The sequence below is a fragment of the Arvicola amphibius genome, chromosome 1, assembly GCF_903992535.2.
Source record: "Arvicola amphibius chromosome 1, mArvAmp1.2, whole genome shotgun sequence".
Classification (NCBI taxonomy): Eukaryota; Metazoa; Chordata; class Mammalia; order Rodentia; family Cricetidae; genus Arvicola; species Arvicola amphibius.
In genome coordinates, this window is record NC_052047.1 from 128,251,187 (window position 1) to 128,275,969 (window position 24,783).

General features: G+C 44.3%; 1 protein-coding gene across 1 annotated transcript in view; it reads right to left on the minus strand.

The window, feature by feature from the left end:
• The window catches only part of Xpo6 (exportin 6), a 106,552-nt gene extending 85,459 nt beyond the window's left edge, over positions 1-21,093 (minus strand). Inside the window, exon 1 of the mRNA XM_038327432.1 lies at positions 20,571-21,093. Coding sequence (XP_038183360.1) covers positions 20,571-20,573 — 3 coding nt within the window. The 5' untranslated portion in view covers positions 20,574-21,093. The remainder of the gene's footprint in view (positions 1-20,570) is intronic.
• Between the last annotated feature and the right edge of the window lie 3,690 nt (positions 21,094-24,783).

Sequence of the window (24,783 nt, forward strand, 5' to 3'; positions counted from 1 at the left end):
GTTTGGATTCCCAGCACCCATGTAAAAAGCAGGCTACAATGTTGTATGTCTATAACTCAAGTTCAGTTTAGGGGTGAGGATGGGGAACTGGAGATAGACAGTTCATTGACAGGCCAGCCTAGCAGTTCCAGGATCAGTAAGAGACCCGGTTTCAAAAAGCAATAAACTATAACTACAGGGAAAGGGGTGTGATGTGTTAGGGTCGCTGCATGCACATGAACATTTGCATTAATGCACCCAGGTGTGCACAAGCAGAGGCCAAAGCAGAACAGGGCACTTGGTTGGTGTCCTCCTCTTAATTGCCCTGAGTCAGGGGCTATGGTAATTTGAATAAGAATGGTCCCTATAGGCTCATATATATGAATGCTAAGTCACCAGGAAGTGGAACTTTTTGGAAGTATTAAAAGGATTAGTAGGTATAGCCATGTTGGAAGACAAGTATCACTAGAGGTGGGTTGTGAGGTTTCAAAAGCCCATGCCACACCCAGTCAGGCTTTGGATCTGGATGTAGTTCTCAGCTACCACTCCAGGGCCACAAATGCCACCATGCTCCCTGCCATGATGATAGGCAACTCTAAGCACACTCCCAGTTAAATGCTTTCTCTAAGAGATGCAGTGGTCATGGTGTCTCTCACTGAACCAACTCACTGGATTAGTTAGGCTGGCTAGGGGAGCTCTTAGGATCCACCTGTTTTCAGTGCTGCAAAGCCATGAACAGCTTTAATGTGGGTGCTGAGGTTTTGAACTCAAATCCTCATGTGAACAGAACACTCTTACCTACTAAGCCATCTCCCTGAGAACTACACTTTTTAAACTTGACATGAAAGTTCACACCTATAATTCCAATACTGGAAGGCTAAGACAGGTCTAAGGATAGCCTGGAAATATATAATGAATCCCAAGCCAGTCTGGACTACCCCTGTCTCAAAAAAAAAAAAAAAAAAAAAAAAAAAGTAGTAATTTTTTTTAAAAAAGCTATAACTTATGTAATATAGAAAACTATACTGTAATATTGGCATCATATATGTTTCTTTGCTCCACTTCACTTGGCTGTATATAAGGTCCATATGGAGGTTCGCCATTCTCTCCTTCCACCATGCTTCCTAAAGCTTGTTGGCAGGCACCTTTACACAGAGAGCCCCTCCAGTCATTTTTAGTTACCCACCAGTGTTAAAAAACTAAGTATATAGCCGGGCGGTGGTGGCGCACGCCTTTAATCCCAGCACTCGGGAGGCAGAGGCAGGTGGATCTCTGTGAGTTCGAGGCCAGCCTGGTCTACAAGAGCTAGTTCCAGGACAGGCTTTAAAAAAGCTACAGAGAAATCCTGTCTCGAAAAACAAAAAAAAAAAAAAAAAAAACCAAAACAAAAAAAAACTAAGTATATAAATGTCAGCACGTACCTTCTAGAATTCCATCTGTTTGACACACTAGAGTTTAGAACTATGTCCGTGATTCTAAGAAAAACAAAAGCTGTTTGACTTTTCTTTTTTGTTTGCTTTTCATTTTAAATGATATCTACTGGATGATGGGCACATTGTTAGGGGACAACCTGTGGAGTTCTCACTTTCTACCACGAAGGTTGCAGGGACTAAAAACTCTGCTGAGCCATCTCTTCAGTCTTGCTCATTCCTCCTGCATCATATTCCACAGAGCCAGGGCTATCTCAAAAGACTACCTCTTCTGCTACTCACTGCAACCCAGCCTGTTGTTTTCAGCACTTTTGACTATCTGGCTCTAAATCTAGGCTCCCCTAACCACTTCCTTCAGTTTGAATAATATTCCAAAAGAGGCTCACCAAACTCAGGGAAATGCTAGTGTTTAACCAGCTGTATTTTTCCCACAAAAAATCACAATCTTCAGTAGCCCTCTAAGAGTACAGCAACAAAAAAGGACAGACTCACATTTCAGCAGGATGTTACAGTCTAGTAATAGTCAATACATACAAATATAGAATTAATTTTTCACAAAGGTATGAAAGCAATTTATGGAGAATATACAGCCAAATACTTGGGAACTGGACATCTATGTTTATTTATGTGTGTGTGTGTGTGTGTGTGTGTGTGTGTGTGCGTGAATGTGTGTGTACACACGTACACATTTTACCAGGGTGTGTAAAAAGGTCATAGGACAATTTGCAGGGACTTGGAAGCATAGTATATAAAACTTACAAAGTGTACAAGTGAAGACATGCACCAAACGAGGTATTCAAGAAGAGCTGCAAAACTCGACTTCCCCGCCCCCATGCACCACCCTCCTGATAGATTCACTTGGTTAGCTACTTGCCACTGTTGTTAATTCAGCCCCAGACCCAAGGCTGAGGACTTTAATTTAAATTCCCAACCCTCTAATTCTGCCTGGTTTTTCTGGAAACCAGGGCCATAAAAAAAGCCAGTCAATTAGCAGACTCACTAGCACATAAAGGGACAACCTGTGAAATGCTTGGGATTTTACTAAAGATGCATCCCAAGTTCACACATTACAAAAGCACTGTCCTTGGCTTTGCAGATTCACACTTGCCTTTTCCATCTTTACCTCCCAGGGGATCAGGCTCTGAGAAAACCATTAATGAATTAATCAAAAGACACTGATTCTATGATGTATGAATTCACTATGTGTGATTATTTGGCTCAAGAAATAAAACCCTCTGTTGTATTAAACACTCCATTTTAGTGGTGTATTACAAAGCTGATGTAACTGATGGCTCATTCCCATTTGGGGGAAGAATCCACTTAAAGAACAAAACCATTCACTTTAAACATAATACTCCCTCCCTTTCATGCCACTAAGGGATCCCCATGAAAATTTCAAACTGAGAAACAGGGGCTCAGAGGCCACCTCTGGTTGCCCATGTCATATTCTTGGACAAAATTCATTCATCATTTTCTAAGGGTTTATGTGTTAGACACTGGCCCAGACTCACTTGTTTTTAGGTTGACTATTTTTGATGGCACAAAAGGAAACACCTGCCAGTTCTCCAAACCACACTTCGAATCAAGGGTAATGCCTAGAAGGTTCCTACTTATCCCCATTATGACAGGTACTGCCATTTCACTCAAAAGCAGCACATTGTTGCTACCTCTGTCCCTGTCTCAGATGCCTTCTTATCTCAGGCCCCATAGTTGTTGGTCCTCTGATAGTAACTGTAAAAACCTACTTCTTCCTTATGATACAGCCTGAGGCAGCCTTCCCAACTAAGTCTGCCAGAGACAGATTGCCAATTTTCTAACTATAATACATACGTATGATTCAAATGTAGTCTTAAAAATCATCTTTTATATGATTTAGAAGAGTTACTTATGCAGTTCTAGGTGCTCGGGAGACTAATGCTCCAGGAGTTCAAGGCCAGCCTAACGCAACAAAAGTGAGACCCCCCCCCCAAAGAGGAAAAGAAACTAGGTGATCACATACTATATGATTTCATTTATATAAAATACCCACAGCAAGCATATTCATTGGCACAAAAGTCAGTGGCCTGGAGGAAACAGAGAGAGAGACAACTGAGAGAGACAACAACAGGACTTCCTCTGGAGTGATGAAAACTTTGAAACTCTATGGCTCAAAATGTACCCAATGTCATATTTGCTGTTGTTTGTGGTATAGAGAACTGAACTCGGGGCATCCAAACGGGTGGTCTACTGGTGAGCTGTGCTCCTTGTCCTATGTCACTGAGTTTGGCACACTTTAAAGGATGTCGTTTTAAAGTAAGCATGGTGGTGTGCACACCTGCAGCCCCCAGCACGTGAGACAAGGGAGGAGGGAGGTGAGATGGAGGCTAGCCTGCACTACACACATGGATCTCCAAAACAAGCAAGCAAAAAAAGGATGGCTACCTCCTATAAACAGAAAAATGAACTTTAACTTGAAATAACTTTTCCTACATATGCACAATACTGAGGAACAGTAAGAAGCTGTTAACCTTTGCTGCAGCACTTAAGATTATCAATGTCATGAGTACATTAACAGCTGAAAGGAATAATGAGCTGGAACCTTCTGGAAAACATAATGAAGTACCTTAAAAATGTTTACATTAAACTTAAAATTAAAGCCAGGCATGGTGGTGCATGCCTTTAATCCCAGCACTCGGGAGGCAGAGGCAGGTAGATTTCTGTGAGTTCAAGGCCAGTGTGGTCTACAAAGTGAGTTCCAGGCCAGCCAGTACTCTTGCACAGAGAAATCCTGTCTCGAAAAACAAAACAAAACAGAAAGAAACTTAAAACTTTCCCAAAATAAGAGGTTTATGAGGAAAGGAGGAGGGGAAAGTCTCCTTACCCTAGAGCCTTTCTGGGAATCTCTCCTAAAGCAACTTCTAAAATTCAGAAAAAGCTTTTTGCAAAGACATTAATCACACATTGTTTATTATGGAAAAATCTAACTGCTTAAGAATCCATGCAATGCAATGCTACACAGTCATCATAAATACTTGGGACACATTTAACAACCTAAAAAAAAAAAAGTCTACTATACTGTTAAGTAGAAAAAGTGCATTTACAATACAAGAGTAACCACTTAGAAAATCAACAGAGAGCTGGAGAGATGGCTCAGCAGTTAAGAGCACTGGCTGCTCTTCCAGAGGACCTGGTTCAACTCCCAGCACCCAAATAATGGCTCACAACTGTCTGTAACTCCAGTTCCAGGGAATCTGGCACCCTAGCATAGACATACATGCAGGCAAAACACTAATACACATAAAATAAAAATAAATCTTTAGAAAGTATACAGAACACAAGACAAGGAAGCAAACAAACTGCTACAAAAAGCGCAATCAGGAGGTAGTAATTTCTTGTTTTCTAAATTAGCTATCAAATATTTTCAAAATATTTCAAAATAACTTCAAAAAGTTCAAAATAACTTGCAATCAGTATAACTACTGAGCAAAATCAAGAGCCCCCGTAAGTTCATACGCAGCACCAGCTTAATTGTTCATCAGTACTAGAACGAAGGTGGTCCAGACACCAAGTTAAAGATGGTCACAAACCAGCGTTCAGGTGTCTTTCTTGCAGGGCTCTGGTTTTGTTTTCAGTAACTCTGAAGAGAAGCATACAGATACCCTCAATGACTTTAGGAACTATCCTAAAGTCTAAAATTATCTTTAAAAAAAAACTAAAATAAGCAAACCCTTGACAGAACACTAAATTCTTCTTCCTAAGCAGACTGCAGATCTCAGAAGAAAATTTTTTGAGTAACCATGAAGAACAAGGCTCCCTTCCTGAGTTATTAACAGGTTTTCCCAAGTCACACCATCAAACAGCTGTGCTGCCTAGCAGAAACCCTGTTCAACATTTCCACTCATCCATATGACATGTCTAAACACACAATCTAGCTCCCTATTCCAAATGTACCCACCACATCATCTGCTTCAAATGCTCCAAACTCTGCCTAGAGACTCCATATCTGCTCTGAGTCCAAGCTACACACCCCCTCCTTTAGGAAGCCTTCTTAGCTACAACTGTCCCACGCCCAATTTAGCCAGGCTGGCTTTGAACTCAACTGGCCTTGAACTTCAGACCTCCCTTCCTCATCTGTGAACTAGAATGACAGGTGTGTGCCACCTAGTTGGCAGGACACTCAAACTTTCAAAGCTTCTGTTCATCTTCCCCTCCTTACCTTACATTACCAGCTGCAGGAGATGAACATGAGGCAGGCTCTGCAGCGTTGCTGGAAGGGATCTCTCACATTCTCAGTACTTGTTCTACTTAACTTCCAGTATTAGGAGGCCAATTACAGATGTCACACATTCCAGCACCTACACTGACATAAAGTCCTTTCAACTTTCTCTGACTAACCAGTAACTCTTCTCCGACCCAGTGAATGGAGCTTGGAGACCACTCTCCTCTAGGAACACTCACTGGCTCAGCTAGGTGACCTGCTCCAGACAACCTGAGTTAACACAAATCCTAACACCATTTATAAAAGGTCATGCGAGCTGCATGACCACACCATGATGGGCCACACCTTCTGTCCCAGCACTCAGAAGCAAAGGCATGAAGCATCTTCGTGAGTTGGAGGGCAGTCAGGTATATGTAGTGAGCTCCAGGCTAGGGCTACATAGTAAGAGTCTGTTTTAAAAAAGAAAAAAATTAGATACTAAAACCTAGCAATATTATATCTAACCAAACTGTCCTTCAAAAACCAAGGGAAAACAAGTTCTAAGGAATGCCTAACAATGACATCTATGGAGCAGCATGCACAAAGCCTTGGTGTGACCTCCAGCAATGCAGAAACCAAGTGTGGTTGTGTATGCCTGTAATTCCAGCACTCAGAAAGTGGAAGCAGAATGGCTACCATCCTCAGCTGTATAGTCGACCAAGGACACCCTAAGATACAGAAGACCCTGCCCCCAAATAAATAAGTAAATAAATAACTCGGAGCAGTAGGAACACTGAATCCTTTAAGATATAAAATACAGGGGCTGGTTCAATGGGTAAACTGCTTGCTATATAAGCATGAGGAGGACTTTAGCTCAATTCTTAAAACTCATGTTTAAAAAAAGAAAAGAGAGCCGGGTGGTGGTGGCGCACGCCTTTAATCCCAGCACTCGGGAGGCAGGGGCAGGTGGATCTTTGTGAGTTCGAGGCCAGCCTGGTCTACAAGAGCTAATTCCAGGACAGGCTCCAAAGCTACAGAGAAACCCTGTCTCGGGAAAAAAAAAAAAAAGAAGAAAAAAGAAAAAAGAAAAGGGAGGGAGGGAGGGAGGGAGGAAGGAACAAAGATAAAGCAGTTACTGTTCGATTGCTGTGAGGGGTTACCATGATCAAGGCAACTTATAAAAGAAAGCTTTAATTGGGGCTGGCTTACAGTTTCAGAGGGTGAGTCCATGATCATCATAATAGGAAGCATGGCAACAGGCAGGCATGGCACTGGAGCAGCAGCTGAGAGCTTACCTCTCATCCACAAACAGAAGGCAGAGAGAGAGACCACACCCTAATGACACACTTGCTCAACAAGGTCATACCTTCTAATCCTTCTTGAACAATCTACCAATTGGGAACCAAACATTCAAATATATGAGCCTATGGAGGCTATTCTCATTCAAAACATTACACTAGTCATGGCAATGTGCATGTATAATTTCAGCAGTGGGAAGTGAAGACAAGAGTATCCCTGATACCTGCTGGCCAGCCAGACTAGCCTAATCTGTGAACTCTAGGTTTCATGAGGTGTTGTCTCAAAAATTAAGGCTGGGAAGCAATTAGGGGAGGCACCCAGTCATCAGCCTCTGGATTCTGCACGTACATATACATACAGTGCATACACTTGCACACCCATGAATACATAAGCAAACACAATAACAACTGGAATACATCAAATGTTGATTTCCTGGTTTGGACACCACTGGGGCACCTAGTAAAGTAGACACAGGATTTTTTGTACGAGTTTTGCAACTTCCTGTGAGCACAGAATTGTTTCAAAATAAAGGGTTGTTTTTAACCTAAGTGGCAGTAACTTTTTTTAACTGTTATGATGCCCCCCCCTCAAAAAAAAGCCAACATACCTAGGCATTGTAGCTTTTATGATAATGATATTGGCGAGACTAAAAGCAGGAGGCTCAGCTAACTGAAGGCTACCTGAACTACATACATAATAAGGCTTTGTCCAAAAAAAGGGTTGGAAAGATAGCTTACTCAGAAGACCTCAGTTCAATCTTCAGAATACATGCAGGCATGCTCTCTCTCTCTCTCTCTCTCTCTCTCTCTCTCTCTCTCTCTCTCTCTCTCTCTCTCTCTCTCTCTCTCTCTCTCTCCATACACACAGAGCAAGGCATGGTGGCACACATTTGCAATTACAGTACTGGGGAAGCAGACAAGTGGATCCCTGATAGCAAGACAGCTGACCCAGCCAAGATGAGTTCCAGATCAGTAACTGGGGGAAGGTGCCTGAAGAACAGTGCCCAAGGTTGTCCTCTGCCTACCAAATGTGTGGGTATACACACACCTACACAGGAAGAAAAGGTAAGCGAAGAAAACAGGAAAGAAAATTATCACTACCACATAAGTACTGATTTGGGGTACTTACCTCTCTCTGTATGTGCAGCATGCACACACATCACATGCACTCCTTTTTTGTTAACGTCTTTGCACTTTTTGTTTTATTGAGCATGTGGCCACTTCTAAGGTCCTCTATCTAGCTGATACTCTAATTGAACAAAGAAAAGGGGGAAGTAGTGGTTTGAATGAGAGAAGGCCCCCACAGGCGCCTATGTTTGAATGTTTGATCAGCCATTAGTGGAACTGTTTGAGAAGGACTTAGGAGGTGTCGCCTTGTTGGAGAAGGGGTGTCACTGAGGGTGTGGGCTTCAAGGTTTCAAAATCCCACACTATGCCGTCTCTCACTTTCTCCTCGTGCCTATGGATCAGGATGTAAACTCTCAGCTACTACTCTAGCACCATGTCATGGACTGATCCTCTGAAATTATACAACCCAACTAAACACTTCCTTTTAAAAGTTGCCTTAGTCATGGTATCTCTTCACAACAACAAACAGTAACGATGACAAGGAGGAATCAGGCTTCCCAGGACTGATTAGCTAATTTACAAAGCAAGGATCTTTTATTCTAGCTTCATTCAACTCATAAAACACCCCCTGGATACTTCTGCTAGAGCCACGTACCAGGGTTCTTTTGTTTATTGTTAACTGTAAAAATGAGCCTACTAAATCCAGAATGGTAGGACTTGAGAGGTGATTGCAGGAAGATTAATCCAAGTTTGAGGCCAGCCGGGCTACAGTGAATTCCAGGCTAGCTAACTGGGACTATATAAAAAGACCTTGTCTTAAAAAGAAGAGAGAGAGAGAGAGAGAGAGAGAGAGAGAGAGAGAGAGAGAGAGAGAGAGAGAGAGAGAGAGAGAGAGAGAGAGAGAGAGAGATGCAGGAAGGAGAGGAAGAGACCTACTTACATATCTACTAAGCCTAATGGGTTTATCTAACCTGAAATGTGAAAGAAGATGTTCACAGAGAGACAAGTTGTTTGCTTTCTTGTCATATTATGGGATAGCCAGAAATGATAAGATGTCGGCAGATTTGACCACTTCAACCTGTCCACTATGGAGGAAATGTTCTCAGGTTTTAAGTTCAGCTGGCAAGATGCACTATTTTTCTAAAACAGGCTACATTTAATTAACTGTGCACTACAGAAATCTAGTAATCTGTGTACAACATGGCTTTGGAAGTTGAAACTTGGCTCTGTCAATCACCATGTAATTTTAGACAAGCTATTAACCTTACTCTTCCTGAGCCAATGTTCTTATCTTCCTCAATTATAAAATGGGAACAATAATAGTTACACAGCACAAAGACAGAAAGATTACATGAGGAAGCAGTCTGTAGTAGTTAGGGCCCCTAAGCAATGGTTAGCACCAAATGTAACTAAGAAATACACTATGCTCTCCCTCTAAACCCCAGTCACCTTCCCTTTCTACTAGCATCTTCCTAGTCCCCTCACTCTGCTGCCTTGTGGCTTTATCACAGGATCCACACAGCACTGGTCCTAACTCCCCAGACTCACTTCCTACACATGTTGACTTGCCCAGGGCAAAGCTTACAGATTACATGGATTCTAGACAAGTACTGACTCAGTCACACTCTATTTCAGTCCTTACCATATAACTCAAGTACTACTACTACTACCATTTCTAATCTCGACCTTCTTGTGTTTATTTCCACTCCTGACTCAAGTATCCAAAATGCTGATCTTACTAGGTACAGCAGCAGCAAAGAGGAGTGAGTATGCAAAGAAGTTGAGCTTCAACCTTCTGAACTGTTTGACACTTGTAAGGCTGTATGTAGCCTTTTAAATTATTACATAATAAAGATAAATAAAAGCAAACAAACTATAATCAAAGGTAAAATATTAAACTAATGAGCTAGAATGCCTCAAAAAAATGATGCTTTATCTTCAATAAGATAGGTCTCACCTACAAAAATAATGAAAGGGACAAGCATAAGCAGCAGGCAAGATGAGAAAGAAGGGAAAAAATGTCCCAAGTGCTCTGAGACTGATGAGTGGGAGGCTGTGACCAGAGAACAAGGTATGATTTGAGAAGTCTAAAAAATATTCTAGATACCACTTTTTGCATCTAGTAAGTCATTTTCTTCCCTGCTGAGAAGTCTAAAGTCATACTGCCTGTGGGAATCAATCCACATGTGTTTTAACTACTCTCCCGAATAAAAGCCTGGTCTCCAACAACCAAGGGAACCTCCCCTTACTCTGAATTACATCATGTGGCACCTTGGGCTCCCTGAGGTGGCAGACTGATGGAAGAACCTGGAAGCTGTAGGCAGCCTATCCTATTTCATTTCTGTTGTTTTGATAAAATACCTGACAAAAAGCAATCTGTGGTATTTGGCTTACAATTCAAGGTTACAGCCCATTTGCCCAGAAGTCAAGACAGAAACATGGAGCAGCTAGTCTCACCCACAGTCAAGAACAGAGAAAACAAATGCATGTGTTTTTGTGCTTAGTTTTCTTTCTCTAATACAGTGTAGGACTCAAACCCAGGAAATAGCACCACAGTGGGTTGGTCTTCACACATCAATTAACATAAACAGTCAATAATCACTCCTCAGACATGCCCACTGGCCAGCCTGATCTAAACAATCCCTCACTGATGACTTGAATGTGACAAGTTATCAGTTTCTGACACTAACCATCACAAAGATGGTGTGGTGGTAAGCACCTGTAATCCCAGCACTCAGACAGAGCTTGAATCCAGCCAGGATACAAGGTTTCTACCGTAAAAGAGGCGGGGGGAGGCTAAGAGCCTGACGCAAGCAGACTAGAAGGCCATGGTTAAGACACAAACATACTGGCAATATCATCACAGGTACAGAAGAGGAAGTAAAATATGACTCAACATTAAGAGTGTACAGTGGACAAATGAGGTCATTAATAGAACTAGGCCATGGGGAAAGAACACTACCCTGAGGGAAGGATGACAGATATGGTTTAGGTATTATTAACTGATGGCCACAGGATGCTAAAGTACACATCCATGCCCAAAGGTTTAATTCCTATCAGTACCCAGGTCACAAATGAAGCCATAGGCAGAAAAGAACAAGGGAGACTAAGTCATGAATGTAACAGCAGAGCTGGAGACGGCTAGGTCAGCAGTGAAGACCACTCACCACTCTCAGCTCCCAAGGATACGATGCTCCATACCCACACTGGGCTCACAACCTTCATGACTCCAACTCCAGAAGGATCCAACACTTCTGGCCTCCATAGGCACCTGCACTCATATGCACATACCCACACACAAAAATGCAAATTAAAAAATGCTTTCTAGTAAAATGAAGAAGGCAACAGCAAAGACATCAAGGGAGCCACGAAAAGTTATTTCAAGAAAAGGAGACAGCAGATACCAGAGGCCATAAATAGTTAAGAAACAAAAGGACTAAAAACAGGTTATGGGTTTTTTTTTCCTTTTTTTTGTTTTTGTTTTTGTTTTAAGACAGAATAGTATGTAGTCCAAGCTGGCCTCAAACTCACAATCCTCAGTATCCTCAGTGAGAGACCATAGCCATGTACCATAAGTTCCTTACATTGGACCCAACACACTGAGGTTATAGGTAGTTTTTAAAAAGTAGTTGAAGACCAAAAGTCTGCCTACTTTAACAATATGTTGTTGTACATTTCAAATCACTGCCAGATAAAATTTTGAAAGTTCTCATTACAAAGAAATGGTAATTAGAAGTAACAGACATGCTGAGTACAATATTACACTGCACCCCATAAACATGTACAATGATTGTGCTACAAGAACCTTAGATATTGGGTAGTGGTAGCACATGCCTTTAATTTCAGCTTTTGGAAGGGAGAGACAGGTGGATCTCTGAGTTCAAGTCCAGCATAGTCTACAGAGCTAGTTCTAGGACAACCAAGGCTACACAAAGAAACCCTGTCAAAGAAAGAAAGAGAGAGGGGGGAGGGGGGAAGGGGGAGGGCGGAGGGGAAGGGAGGAGAGGGGAGGAAAAGAAAAAGGAAAAGAAAAAGAAAAAAGCAAGAATCTTGGACAAAATAAAATACTAAGAATACCTTTAAAAGTCAATCTACAGCAAGGTAGTGGTGGCTTTAATCCCAGCACTTTGGAGGCAGAGGCAGGCGGATCTCTGTGAGTTCGAGGCCATCCTGGTCTACAGATAGTTCCAGAACAGCCGGGGCTGTTACACAGAGAATCCCCGTCTCAGGGGCAGGGGGTTAATCTACAATATGAATTATGAAGAAATGGGGAGAAGGCTAAAACATACACATGATAGGGGTACAACTCCACTATATGGTAGTGTTTGCCTAATTCACCTAAAGCTTTGAGCTACATCAGCAGTGGAAGAAAAAAAGCAGAGAAACAGTTACACTTCCTCTTCACCCCTGCCTATACCTGCACACTCTCCGTAATTTCAGCTGTCTTCAACTAGACCTTGTATTGCAAAGTGCCAATGCCTCAATCACAGCCTCCCATCTATTTATAGACAAGGCCAAATCAAGTATTTTGTCAGCACATGGCCAATCTGTTGATTCTATTTTTCAACCCTGCACGCCTACAAATCCAAATCACCAACTGACTCAAACTTGTAATTATTCCCAGTATCCATGCTAACGGATTCCTAAGTAACTTAAGTTTAGTTTCTTCCCCTTTCTTCACCGATTAATGAAGAGATTTAAAAATGACAATTCTCACAGGACATGGTAGCACACACCTTTAATCCCAGAATTCAGGAGGCAGATTAAGGTTAGCCTAGTCGACATAGTAAAATTCTAGGCCACTCTGAATCCCACATCCAAGAGCAGGCCTTTGGCACATTCTACAGACAATATTATCTATTTCACCAGTGAAATCAAGGCATAGCGATGGTCTATTTTCCTTTGAGGGAAATCGCCAGTTACTCTAGGGTAATTCTAGAAATCTTCCATCAACTAGTTAGCTACAAAAGACCTATGCATCACTGTCCAGCTGCTTCACCCAAGTCAGCACCATGGGTCAATCAATCTATCGGATGCTTTCTTTTTTTATTTTTTTATTTATTTATTTATTTTTTGTTTTGTTTTTCGAGACAGGGTTTCTCTGCAGCTTTTTTAGAGCCTGTCCTGGAACTAGCTCTTGTAGACCAGGCTGGCCTCAAACTCACAGAGATCCGCCTGCCTCTGCCTCCCGAGTGCTGGGATTAAAGGCGTGCGCCACCACCGCCCGGCTTGCTTTCTTTTTTAAAAAAAATATTTATTTATTTATTTATTTATTTATTTATTTATTTATTATGTATGCAATAGTCTGTCTGTGTGTCTGCCTGCAGGCCAGAAGAGGGCACCAGACCCCATTTCAGATGGTTGTGAGCCACCATGTGGTTGCTGGGAATTGAACTCAGGACCTTTGGAAGAGCAGGCAGTGCTCTTAACCTCTGAGCCATCTCTCCAGCCCTATCTGATGCTTTCTTAACACAGGCTGAGCGCGGTGATAGATACCAAGTCTCCAGCATTTGGGGGGCCATGGCAGGAGGACTGGAGTTTGAAAACAGCTTAGATAGCTTAGACATCTCAAACAGTGAAAGGCAAAAATGATTTTTAAAGATGAGAGAAATGATGTGTTGGAGTGAAGCATGTAGGTAACACCTTGGGAGCCTAGAAAGTCAGAGCACTCAAGTCTTAACTCTCCCTCCAGTCTCCTGACACCTACCGTTCTTTCCTTGTGTGTGAGAGAGAGAGATCCTGAAACCACACGCAAGTACTTTTACCTAGAGGACCTTTTGCCTCCCTTAGCTTTAAGATTCAAACATGCCCTCTCCCAGTTCCTTTAATCTCAAGCAGCCATTCCTTGGGCAAAAAGATTCTGCACATAAGCGATCTTTTACTATCACTCCAGTCGCCATCTCTAGCTATCAGAATGTGTCTCCCCACTACACTCACTCGCCTCCAGGGCAAGCAGGAGACTGCCATGAAAGTACAAGTTTTGGGACTAGATCTTTTTTCTTCTCTTTTTGGCACTGGAGTCTTCATGCATGCTAAAAGCAAATGTTCTGAATAAGGGTTTGAATCCCAGCTATCTACCATTTGGTTACAGTGTGACTCTGAAAAGATACCTAACCTTTCAATGCTTTGAATGCAAACTATAAAATGGAAAAGAAAGGGCTGGAGAGATGTCAGCAGTTAAGAGCACTGGTTGCTCTTCCAGAGGTCCTGAGTTCAATTCCCAACAATCACATGGTGACTCACAACCATATATAGTGGGATATGATGTATACCTTCCTGCATAGAGGTATACATGCAGATAGAGCACTTATACACATTAAATAAATTTTAAAAGAAAAAAGGTTAAGAAAATTAAGAGCTTGTCCAAGTAGTATCACAAGCCTTTAATCCCAGCATTTCAAAAGCAGACATATCTCTGTGATCTTGGAACCAACAGGGTCTACATAATGAGACCTACCTCAATATACAAATACAGATAGACAGACAGATAGATAGACAGACAGACAGACAAGAAAGGGAGGGAGAGAGGGGAAAAAGTTTGGGGCTGAAATGATAGCTCACTCAAGAGGGTAAAGAGGCCAATCCCACAAACCTGTCAACCTGAGTTCAAATCTCAAAACCCACATATGAGGCTAGATACGGTGGCACACATCTATAATCCCAGAACTCCTATACTGAGATAGGAGGCAAAGAGAAGAGACTCACCCAGAAGATCAAGGACCATACAGCACAGCAGCAGAACCCAGAAAGACCCTCCTTCAATCAGGTGGGAGAAGAAAAGGCCTCCTGAAAGTTTCTTGTGATCTCCACACATGCACCATAATGTGCACACACACTCACATACAAATTATAAAATAAAAAAGGTTGTTAAGGCGTGGCTAGAAGAACTGAAAGCCTAGCTAGTCATTTCTTGATATTGAACTGCCTCTCTAGACTGTCTCCAATGGCACAGCCAAACACAGGACCTCTGAGCACTACTGAACTTTGCTTACTTCCTGTCTTGTCACATGGTGCCTCCCACAGCACGGTGTACAGTACAACACATCACATGTGAAAGGTCTAATTTTGTCTTCATTGCAGGGACCACATTAGAAAAACAACCTTTAATCTATACAATTGGGGGATGCATATATCAAACACAGGTGCCATTCATCAGTGGATACTTTGCTTTTGATACAAGGTCCTTCATTGGCCTAGAGCTTACTAAGAAGTCTAGGGTGGCTAGCCAGCAGGCCCAGGATCTGCCTATCTGGGCATCACCAGCACTGGGATTACAACTGCTTTTGTTTTCGTTTGGATTGTTTTTTTGTTTTTCAAGACAGGGTTTCTCTATAGCTTTGGAGCCTGTCCTGGAACTCGCTCTATAGGCCAGGCTGGCCTCAAACTCACAGATATCTGCCTCTGCCTCCTGAGTGCTGGCTGGGTTTAAAGGCGTGTGATGTAGGTGTGTCTTCTATTTATCTGATGATTTCATTGGTTAATTAATAAAGAAACTGCCTGGCTCATTTAATAGACCAGCCCTTAGGTGGGTGGAGTAGATAGAAGAGGAAGAAGGAAGTGAGGTAGATGGCTCAGACAATTACTCCGCCTCTCCTCTCAGAGACAATCACCATGCCTAGCCTCTCTGGGGCAGATGCCATGCCTCTCCTCAGGGAGACAGACGCGATGAAGCTCCAGCCCAAGATGGACGTAAGCTAGAATCTTCCCAGTAAGGCACCACTTTGTGGTGCTACACAGATTATTAGATATGGGTTAGTCAAGCTGTGAGTAAGAGGCTGAAACTAATGGGCCAGGCAGTGTTTATATGAATACAGTTTGTGTGTTGTTATTTCGGGTGTAAAGTAGCCGTGTAGGATCCGGGCGGGACGAAAAGCAGGCCTGCCGCCTCACTACTACAGAAGGAGTGAACCACCACTGTCCGGCTACAACTGCTTTTTAAGTGGGTTCTGGGAACTCTCTCAACTAAGCAGTCTTCCCAAACCCACTGCAGTGTGTGTGTGAGAGAGAGGGAGAGGCGTGAGTAAGTGTGGGTAAATGCAACATTGTGGAGTCGGTTCTTCCCTTCCTCTGTGGGTTCCAGGAATACAACTGGGTCATCAGGCTTTCAAGGCAAGCACTTTCACACACTAAAGCCATCTAAGTAATTGGAGGGGAAAACATGCCAGTTAAGACGGTGACATACACCTGTCTCTACTCCTAAATACTAAGTACTCTACTTAGGAGTAGAGACAGGAGGATCACTACAAGTTCAAGGCCACTAGTCTACATAGTCTAGTCTACATAGACACTCAAGTATTAGGGATACATAAGACACACAAACACACACACACTTCTACAAAAAAGGTTGCTAATTTAAGCGAGGGCTCAATCTTGCACAGAATTTCTATATAAAGCAGCAACTCACGCAGTACTGAGGACCAGCTTTCAGAAAGGTTAGTAGGAACCACTAACATGTTATATCTCTCAAGAACTGCAGAATAAAGGCTGGGAATATAGCTCAGTGGTAGAGCGCTTGCCTAGCATGTATGAGGCTTACGTTCAACTCTCAGCAAAGGAAAAAAAATAAGTCAATAAATTAAACTTCAGAAGTCAACCAAAAATGATTCAGTCATTTAAAACAGGGTTCAAGGAGCTGGCTCAGTCTTAGCACTTATGTGCCTGCTCTTGAAGAGGACCTGGGTTTAGTTCCTAGCACTGACACAGTAGCTAACACCAGTCTGTAATTCCAGTTCCAGAGGACCTGATGCCCTCTTCTGATCTCTACTGGCCTCAGGCACACATGTAGTATCCAGATAAACAGGCAGACAAAAAGTTCAAGCACAAAATACAAGTTAATTTTTTTAAAGGGAGTTGAATACATCTAGCCATTTAGTAACTCTGCTCTGTAACTATGAATCTTTTTAAATGGTAGTATATGTGCAGCTCAAGATCCTTCCAGCTACAGTGATAGTTTTGTTTATTTTTAACTCAGTTATTCCCATGTCCCACTCCTGCCAATCTTAGAAGCCAACAAAGCAAGAGGGGGTGACACTCCCAATTACCCTTCCCATGATGGCGCTTAGAGTGCAACAAAGTATAGAGGCTTCCAGCAGAGCTCCACCGCTTGCTAGCAGGTACCCTACATCTGTTTGCCTTCCCTCTGCTAGTGACAACCGGGCAGGATTGTTGTAGTTAACTAATACTGAGCGATTAAAAGCAGCACATAAAAATAACTGGCATATGGTGAAGGGTGGAACGTGGAGGTTAAAGCATGGTCTCACAAAAAGCCCAGGCTGACCTGGAACACACTACTCAGACCAAGATGATCTCAAACTCTTGGCAATCCTTTTGAGCCACCAAAATACTAGGATTACAGGTATACACCACTGTACCTGATCAGAGATGTAAGTTTTACCTGTTGTGCCATTTTACTCATTTTTAAAAAGACATTTAAGGGGCTATAGAGATGGCTCAGCAGTTAAGAGCAGTGGCTGCTCTTCCAGAAGACCTGGTTCAATTCCCAGTACCCACATGGCGGTTCACAATTGTCTGTAACTCCAGTTCCGGGGAATCTGATGCCCTTACACGCAGGTAAAACACCAATAAACATTAAAAAAAAAAAAAAGACATTTAAAACACATAGATTTAGATCAACAATTATCTTAAAGGCTATAACGTAGCCAGGCCTACTGGCACACAACTATAATCACCACAGAAGGCTCAGGCAGGAGGGACAGGAGTTCAGGAGCAACCTGAGCAACAAAGTGAGTTCAAAGGCCTGCCTGGTATACAACCAACCTTCGATCTCCACAGAGTCACACTGTAAGCTGGTATGAATGAAGAGAAAAATAATTATTGAAATAAAAGGCTGTGATTCCCAGTAAAAGATCCTTGTTCTGTCAGGCACAAACCAGGCAATGGCTTCCTGACTAGTAGACAAAGACCGCACCACCCAATCCTCTTCTGGAACAATTGCTCATGAACTATTAGGGTTATGACAGTAGATCCTATTGATCTCACACCCACAGTGGCTTCTTTCTGTATGCTTAAATAGAGTTCTACATACAAAATCAACAACTTCACAATTAATTATTCAAAGGTAATCATGCTCTTAATGCCTTCTGAGCACAAGGGCGACTTACTAGCTCTGCTGTATACAAAATTCTGTCCCAGGAACATACAAAGTTCCCTGAGGGCAAGGCATTGGTCTCTCTAGAAAGATGGACATTCTCTAGGGTGTAGCACATAAAGACTGCTTAAAAGTAGTAACCAAAAGATTTGTACACTCAGAGCTGGAGAGATGGCTCAGAGGTTAAGAACACTGGCTGTTCTTCTAGATGACCAGGGTTCAATTCCCAGCATCCACGTGGCAGCTCACACCTGTCTGTAACTCCAGTTTCAGGGTTTCTGACACACTGGCATAGACATACATGCAGGCAAAACACCAATGACCATCAAGTAAAAATAAATTTTAAAAAAGATTTATATATTCATATTCATACAGTAGCAGAAGCAAATCAGGTATCCACTGAGGGATGAATGGGCAAGCAAAAGCGGTGCACTCATGCTGACGGGAGGGAATTCTACACACCCTACAACACTTACAGAATGGTGCACTCGTGCTGACGGGAGGGAATTCTACACACCCTACAACACTTACAGAATGGTGCACTCGTGCTGACGGGAGGGAATTCTGCACACCCTACAACACGGATGGACCTTGAAGATACTCCACTAAATGAAATAAGCCAGTCATACAAAGAGAATACCCTTCTACCCCACTCCCCAAAAAGTGGGCAGGGGTTAGAAGGATAGAAACAGAAAGGGAAATGGTAGTTGGGAGTCCAGGGAACAGAACTACTAATGGAGGGAACAGGGGTTAGTTAGTACTTCAGGATACAATGTTTCAGTTGGGGAAGATTCTGGAAATGTAGACCATGACAGCTACACAATATAATGCACATATCGCCAGTGAACTGTAAGTTAATTTAAGTGATTAAGTATATAGTATCACAATTTAAAAGTTCAAACACTTGTAACTGGAGAGATGGCTCAGCACTTAAAAGCACGGGTTGCTCTTTCAGAAGACCCAGGTCCAATTCCCAGCACCCACATGGTAGGTAGCTCAAAATTGTCTATAACTCCAGTTCCAGGGGATCTGACACCCTCACACCAATGCACATAAAATTAAACAAATTTTAAAAACTTCAAACATTTGGTTCAGTGGCAACACCTTTAATCCCAGCACCTGGGAGACAAAGGTCAGTGGATCTCTTTGAGTTCTAGTCTGGTAGTTCCAAGACAGTCAGAGCTACATAGTTAGACATATGTTGGAGGAGGGGGGTTGAATTCAAACATTTTATAAAATTATTGAAAAAATGTTAAGAACTCATAGATGTTCCATCTTTGAATTATTTTTAGAGAACATTTTTATAGAACATCTCTACACTGTACAAATGAACCTAGAGCTCAACAGATCTGCCACCTTTTATAGTACACACCATATATAAACATATACATCATATATAGTACCCGCAGTACAAATTACACCATGCCACTCAGCTTTGATGGTGTGTTTTACCCAGCTTGCTTGTAAAGCCAGGAGGACTACATGAGTGCCTTAGATCTTTTTCCATAACCAGGACCTTACACACTACCCACCCACCCCTCAAGACAGTCTAGTCTTGACAGTCAGCGTGTGTTAAAAAACTGTGCCAACGATTACATTTCCACTACACCACTAACTTGCCAGGGCAATGGGGAGGGGTGGGGTGCTATCCCTGGAGATGCTCAAATGCTGGCTGGGCAATCAACCACTTATCATGGGCTAGATGCCAAACTGAGGAAGATAAGGAATCAGACAACTAACTTCACCTTGCCAACTGTGATGGCCAGATAAGGCTCAGAAACAGCACAATGGCGAAAGCAAACTGGAGTTCGGAAGGCTAGAGGGCCTGGAAGTGGGGGAGAGGGGTAATCTTCCTTCCAAAGGTTTTTGAGCTGGATCTGAAAGGATGCAGTTTTCCAGGGAAAGGACCAGAACATAAAGCAGAAAGAACAGCGGCCAAGATGTCCAAAGATCCCACTGCTGACTCTGCCATCATCTCTATCAGTAACCTCTGCAAACCGCACTCTAGGTTTCTCCAAATGCAAACCTGCAGATGGGCAGAATGGTCTCCCAAAATCCAGCCAGTTAGAACGGACTGCTGATGTTCAAATCGTGCCACTGTCCCTGAGGAGTCGCTTGACCTTGGGCAGAGTAATTAACTGCTCCGTGCCTCAGTCTCCCCCATTTCCGGGGGTGGTGTATAACTAAACATATGTCAATCACTTAGCAAAGGAAATGGCACACAGTAAGCCATCAATAAATTAATAACTGGTAATCACGACTCGCTGCACTAGAAGCACAGCAAACTCAGAGGCAGGGGGTTGTACCCGCGGCGCTCACAAGGTCCCCCCCCCCCAAGACAGCCAGTCGGGGGAGGGGGGCAATGGGAGCGTACAGCCGGTAGCACACCCTGCACGCGTGTGTCACCGGCCTGGCTAGCACGCGCCTCTCCCCGCCCCAGGGAGAAGCGTTAGCTCAGTAGCCCCAAGGCCCACTACCACCCCTCCAACCGGGTCCTTGACCCCACTCACCATGCTGGCCGGGGAGGGGGTGGCTCAGGTGAGTTGGCGCTTGGGATCCAACGCGTCCCGCTCGCACAGTTCAGGTCATGGTCTCGGCAGGCTCGGGGAGTCCCCCGCCCATGCAAAGACAACCCGTTCCCCACCCGGGTCCCGCTGGCACCTTTAAAAGAAGCACAGCGGCCTCATCTAGGACCCCCGAAGCTATTCATCCAGACCTCGGCCCACCCCAGGCAAACGCAAAAGCAGGAAGTGGGGTAAGGAGGCAGCTGTGCGGGGCCCCCCGCCTGGGCCCGACCCCCAGGAAGGAGGCAGCGGGCCCAGGCAGGGATTCCCCGGCCTCCGCGGCTCTAGGCGGCGACGGGCCCGGACCGGGCTGAAGGGACGGAGGCTGCCCGGGCCTGGGCGGCGCGGCCGGCTCAGGAAAAAGGCCCAGGGGCCCGCGCAGTCCTCGCCACCTCTGCCCTCGCCGCGGCCCCGATCCGCATCCCTGCGCGCCGCCCGCAGCCGCCGCTCGCCCCGCGCGGCCACCCCCAGCCAACAGCCCAGCGCGCCGGAAGTGGCGAGCACCAGGCGGCCTCAGCCCGCGGCCTGCTGCGGCGCTGGAACCGGACCAATCCGGAATCTAGTGAGGGCAGAGGAGGGCGGGGCCGCACCTGACGGTTCGCTGGCCCCGCCCACCTCGTCCCCGCCCAAGCTGCCTCGGACCGCCGCGTTGGTAAAGGGACGCGCAGCCATTTTGGTAAAGGGGTGGTTTCCCTTTCGTTTCAGTCGCTCATTCATTCCGCAAATCGTTTTGGAGCGCCTTTCCGAACCCTGGTACCGGGCTTGAAGTTCCGCGGGGCTGGACTGCGCTCTCCTGGGGCCTTTATTCGTTCGGTCCACTGCTCTGGGTACTAAGACCAGAAAGTGTCACAGGACGAAATTGGAATAATTAGTGTCACGATCTTAATTGTCTTCATCCTCAATTGTAGAGTCAGACAATAATTAATAGAACAAAACAGAGAACAAAGGATCCAGTAGCAAAAGTAGCAAAAGCGGTCATAGATCGATGAAAAGAGGCCTAAAGAAAGCAGACACAAACCACTGTTCGTATGGAAGGTACTTAAAAGTCGGGGCAGGGGGACAAAAGAGAAACAACTGGTAACAACAGCTTACTTTTGCGTCCTTATCAACCAGTTAAAAGTAAGTCTAGAAAGATTTAAAAGAAACAAAACTGGTATGAGCCGGATGGGGCAACAGGGTGGAGGCTGCAGGATCCAGCGTCATCAGAGAAGTCCAGTTGGCTTCCCAGAACTCAATTTAGATGGCTCACAGCTACCTGTAACTCCAACACCAAGGAATTCAACACCCTCTTCTGGACTCCCAAGATTACACCTACACCCACACCCGCATGGTATACACATACATAGGCACACAAACATACATATAAATTGATTTTTTTTTAAGGGACATGGGAGCAAGGAGCCAGTGACATGGCTCAGCCTGTAAAGGCGCTTGCCGTAATATCTGACCATCCAATCTAGATTCAGTCCTCAGAACCTGTTATAGTCTGAATAAGAATGGCCCTCATGGAGGGAGTGGCAGCACACACCTTCATTCCCAGGGCTCTGCACTCAGGAGTCAGAGGCAGGCAGATCTTTGTGCGTTGAAGGCCAGCCTGACCTACGTAGTTAGTTCCGGAACAGTTAAGACTACACAGACTTGCCCCCACAGGCTCATATTTGAATGCGCAGTCATCAGATAGCGGCACTCTTTGAGAAGGATTAGAAGGATTAGGAGGTGTGACCTTGTAGGAAGAAGTGTGTCACTGGGGGTGGGTCTTAAGGTTTCAAAAGCTCACACCAGACCCAATCTCTTCGTCTCTCTGTGAATCAGGATGCAGCTCTTAGCTACTGTGGTAGTCTGAGTGTAATTGGTCCCCATAATCCCAAAGGGAGTGGCACTGTTAGGTGTTTGGCCTTGTTGAAGTAGGTGTAGCCTTGTTGAAGGAAGTGCCTCACTGTGGGAGCAGGCTTTGCGGTCTCTTGCTCAAGCGTCACTTAGTGTGACAGACAGTCCACTTGCTGTTGCCTTCTGGCCTTCTAATCAAGATGTAGCCAGTACCGTGTCTGCCTGCACACTGCCATGCTCCCTGCCACTGTGATAAGGGACTGAACTTCTGAAACTGTAAGCGAACCACCCCATTAATGTTTTCCTTATAACAGTTGCTGTGGCCATGGTGTCTCCTCACAGCAACAGAAGCCCTAACTAAGACAGCTACTATTCCGCCTTGCTCCCTGCCATGATAATAGTGGACTGGCCCTCTGAAACTGGAAGCGAGCCTCCAATTAAATGTTTTCTTTTACAACAATTGCCTTGGTCATGGTGTCTCTTCACAGCAATAAAGTAATGACTAAGACAGAACCCAATTGTGGAAAGAGAGAATAGACCCACAAATTGTCTTTTGATCATACTAGCATCAAGGTGGCTCTCCTCTTACAAAAGGGACCTATGGCTCTCTCTCTCTCTCTCTCTCTCTCTCTCTCTCTCTCTCTCTCTCTCTCTCTCTCTCTCTCTCTCTCTCTCTCTGGCAAAAGGGACCTATGGCTCTTCATTGACTTCTACCTGTGGCGAATATCAGCATACACATGCTAGCCCCCAGGCTCCTGTAGTCCCTATTCACAAGCTCCTGTTACTCATTTCAAAGACCCCACAGTAGCATTCTGGCCCTTCTCACCTCCTCCTCTACCCTAAAACTGGCAGGCCTGCTCCAGTCATGGGTCCCTTCCCACCCCCGACACTCATCCTTCTAGTAAGCCACTTGATGTTTCCATTCCCCATCTATGAGCCTGCCCCACTTTCTTGTTTCTCTTGCAGATAGCCCTGGTCACGTCCAGTCTACATTTTCTCTCCGCTCTGGACTCTTCCAAATGCCTCTAGATATTTTCTCTCTTATTCACAATTAAAACCTTCCACCTGCACTGAGCAGTGGGGGCACACACCTTTAATCCCAGCACTCAGGAGGCAGAGGCAGGCACACCCTTGTGAGTTCACGGTCAGCCCAGTCCACAGAACTAGTTCCTTAGCTGTCCATTTACACAAAGTAACCCTGTCTTGAAAAAACAAAAACCTAAAACAAACAAACAAAACCTTCCCCATAATGGAGTGGCCATTTTGGTGGTTTCTTTATGGCACCTGCTTGAATACAATAAATAAATGTAAGAGAGGGGAGAATGAGAGAGGGGAGAGAAGGGGAAAATGAGAGGGGGGAGAGAGAGACTGATCTACTTGAGAAATTTGGCATGATTTCTCATGAAGTTAAAAAACCCTGAACTAGACATGGTGGCTCACGACTTTGAGACCTAGCATTTAAGAGGCTGAAGGATTGAAATGAATTTGAGGACCACCTGGGCCATCGAGACCCTGTCATAATGCACCCTCCTACGCAGTTAATCGTCTGAGATTGGTGAGACAGAGTCTGTGCTACAGGACTCTAATCTGATGTTTAAGGTGGTCTCTTGAGGCCTACTACAGATGTTAGGAGAGATTGTTTGGGGGGTTTTTATGGAGTTCCCCCCATAAGCTAATTAAAGATAAAAGTAAAGAACAGTCCAGAGAGGAGATTAATCAAAAGAGCTGGCATGTAGGTCCAACCTACCGACACCACAGCACAAAGGTTTGGGTTTGGGATTTGGTCTTTGAGACAGGGGTCTCACTATGTAGCCCCAGCTGGCCAGGAACTCACTCTGTAGACCAGGCTGACCTTTGAACTCACAGAGATCTTCTTGCCTCTGACTTCTGAGGGATGGAATTAAGGATGTGTGTGCCACCAAGGCATGAACCTGGTCACCACCGGAACACCACTCACTCACTGCATTCAGCCCTTCAGAATGAAGTTTTCATCCACAAAGTTCATGCTGGAGTGCCACATGGTGGAATTATGAACAAAACATGCAAAAGAACCCTCATGACAAATAAGTGTACAACTTGTGTTGGGCCACACTCAGAGCTATCCTGAGTACATTGGCCACACTTAGGAAGAGGAACAGATAAGGAAGTCTGGAGAGACCCTGAATGAAGTCACCATTCTTTCAAACATCTGAATGAGCTTTTGATTTCAACTGAAGAATGGGGCAAGGGGCCAGAGGTATTCCCCATCAGGCAGTCTTGGTCAAGGTGTGGTCCTGGTGGATCATAGCAGTCCTGGCTCTGCAAGGTTGGAGGAAGTGGTGGACCTTCCTCT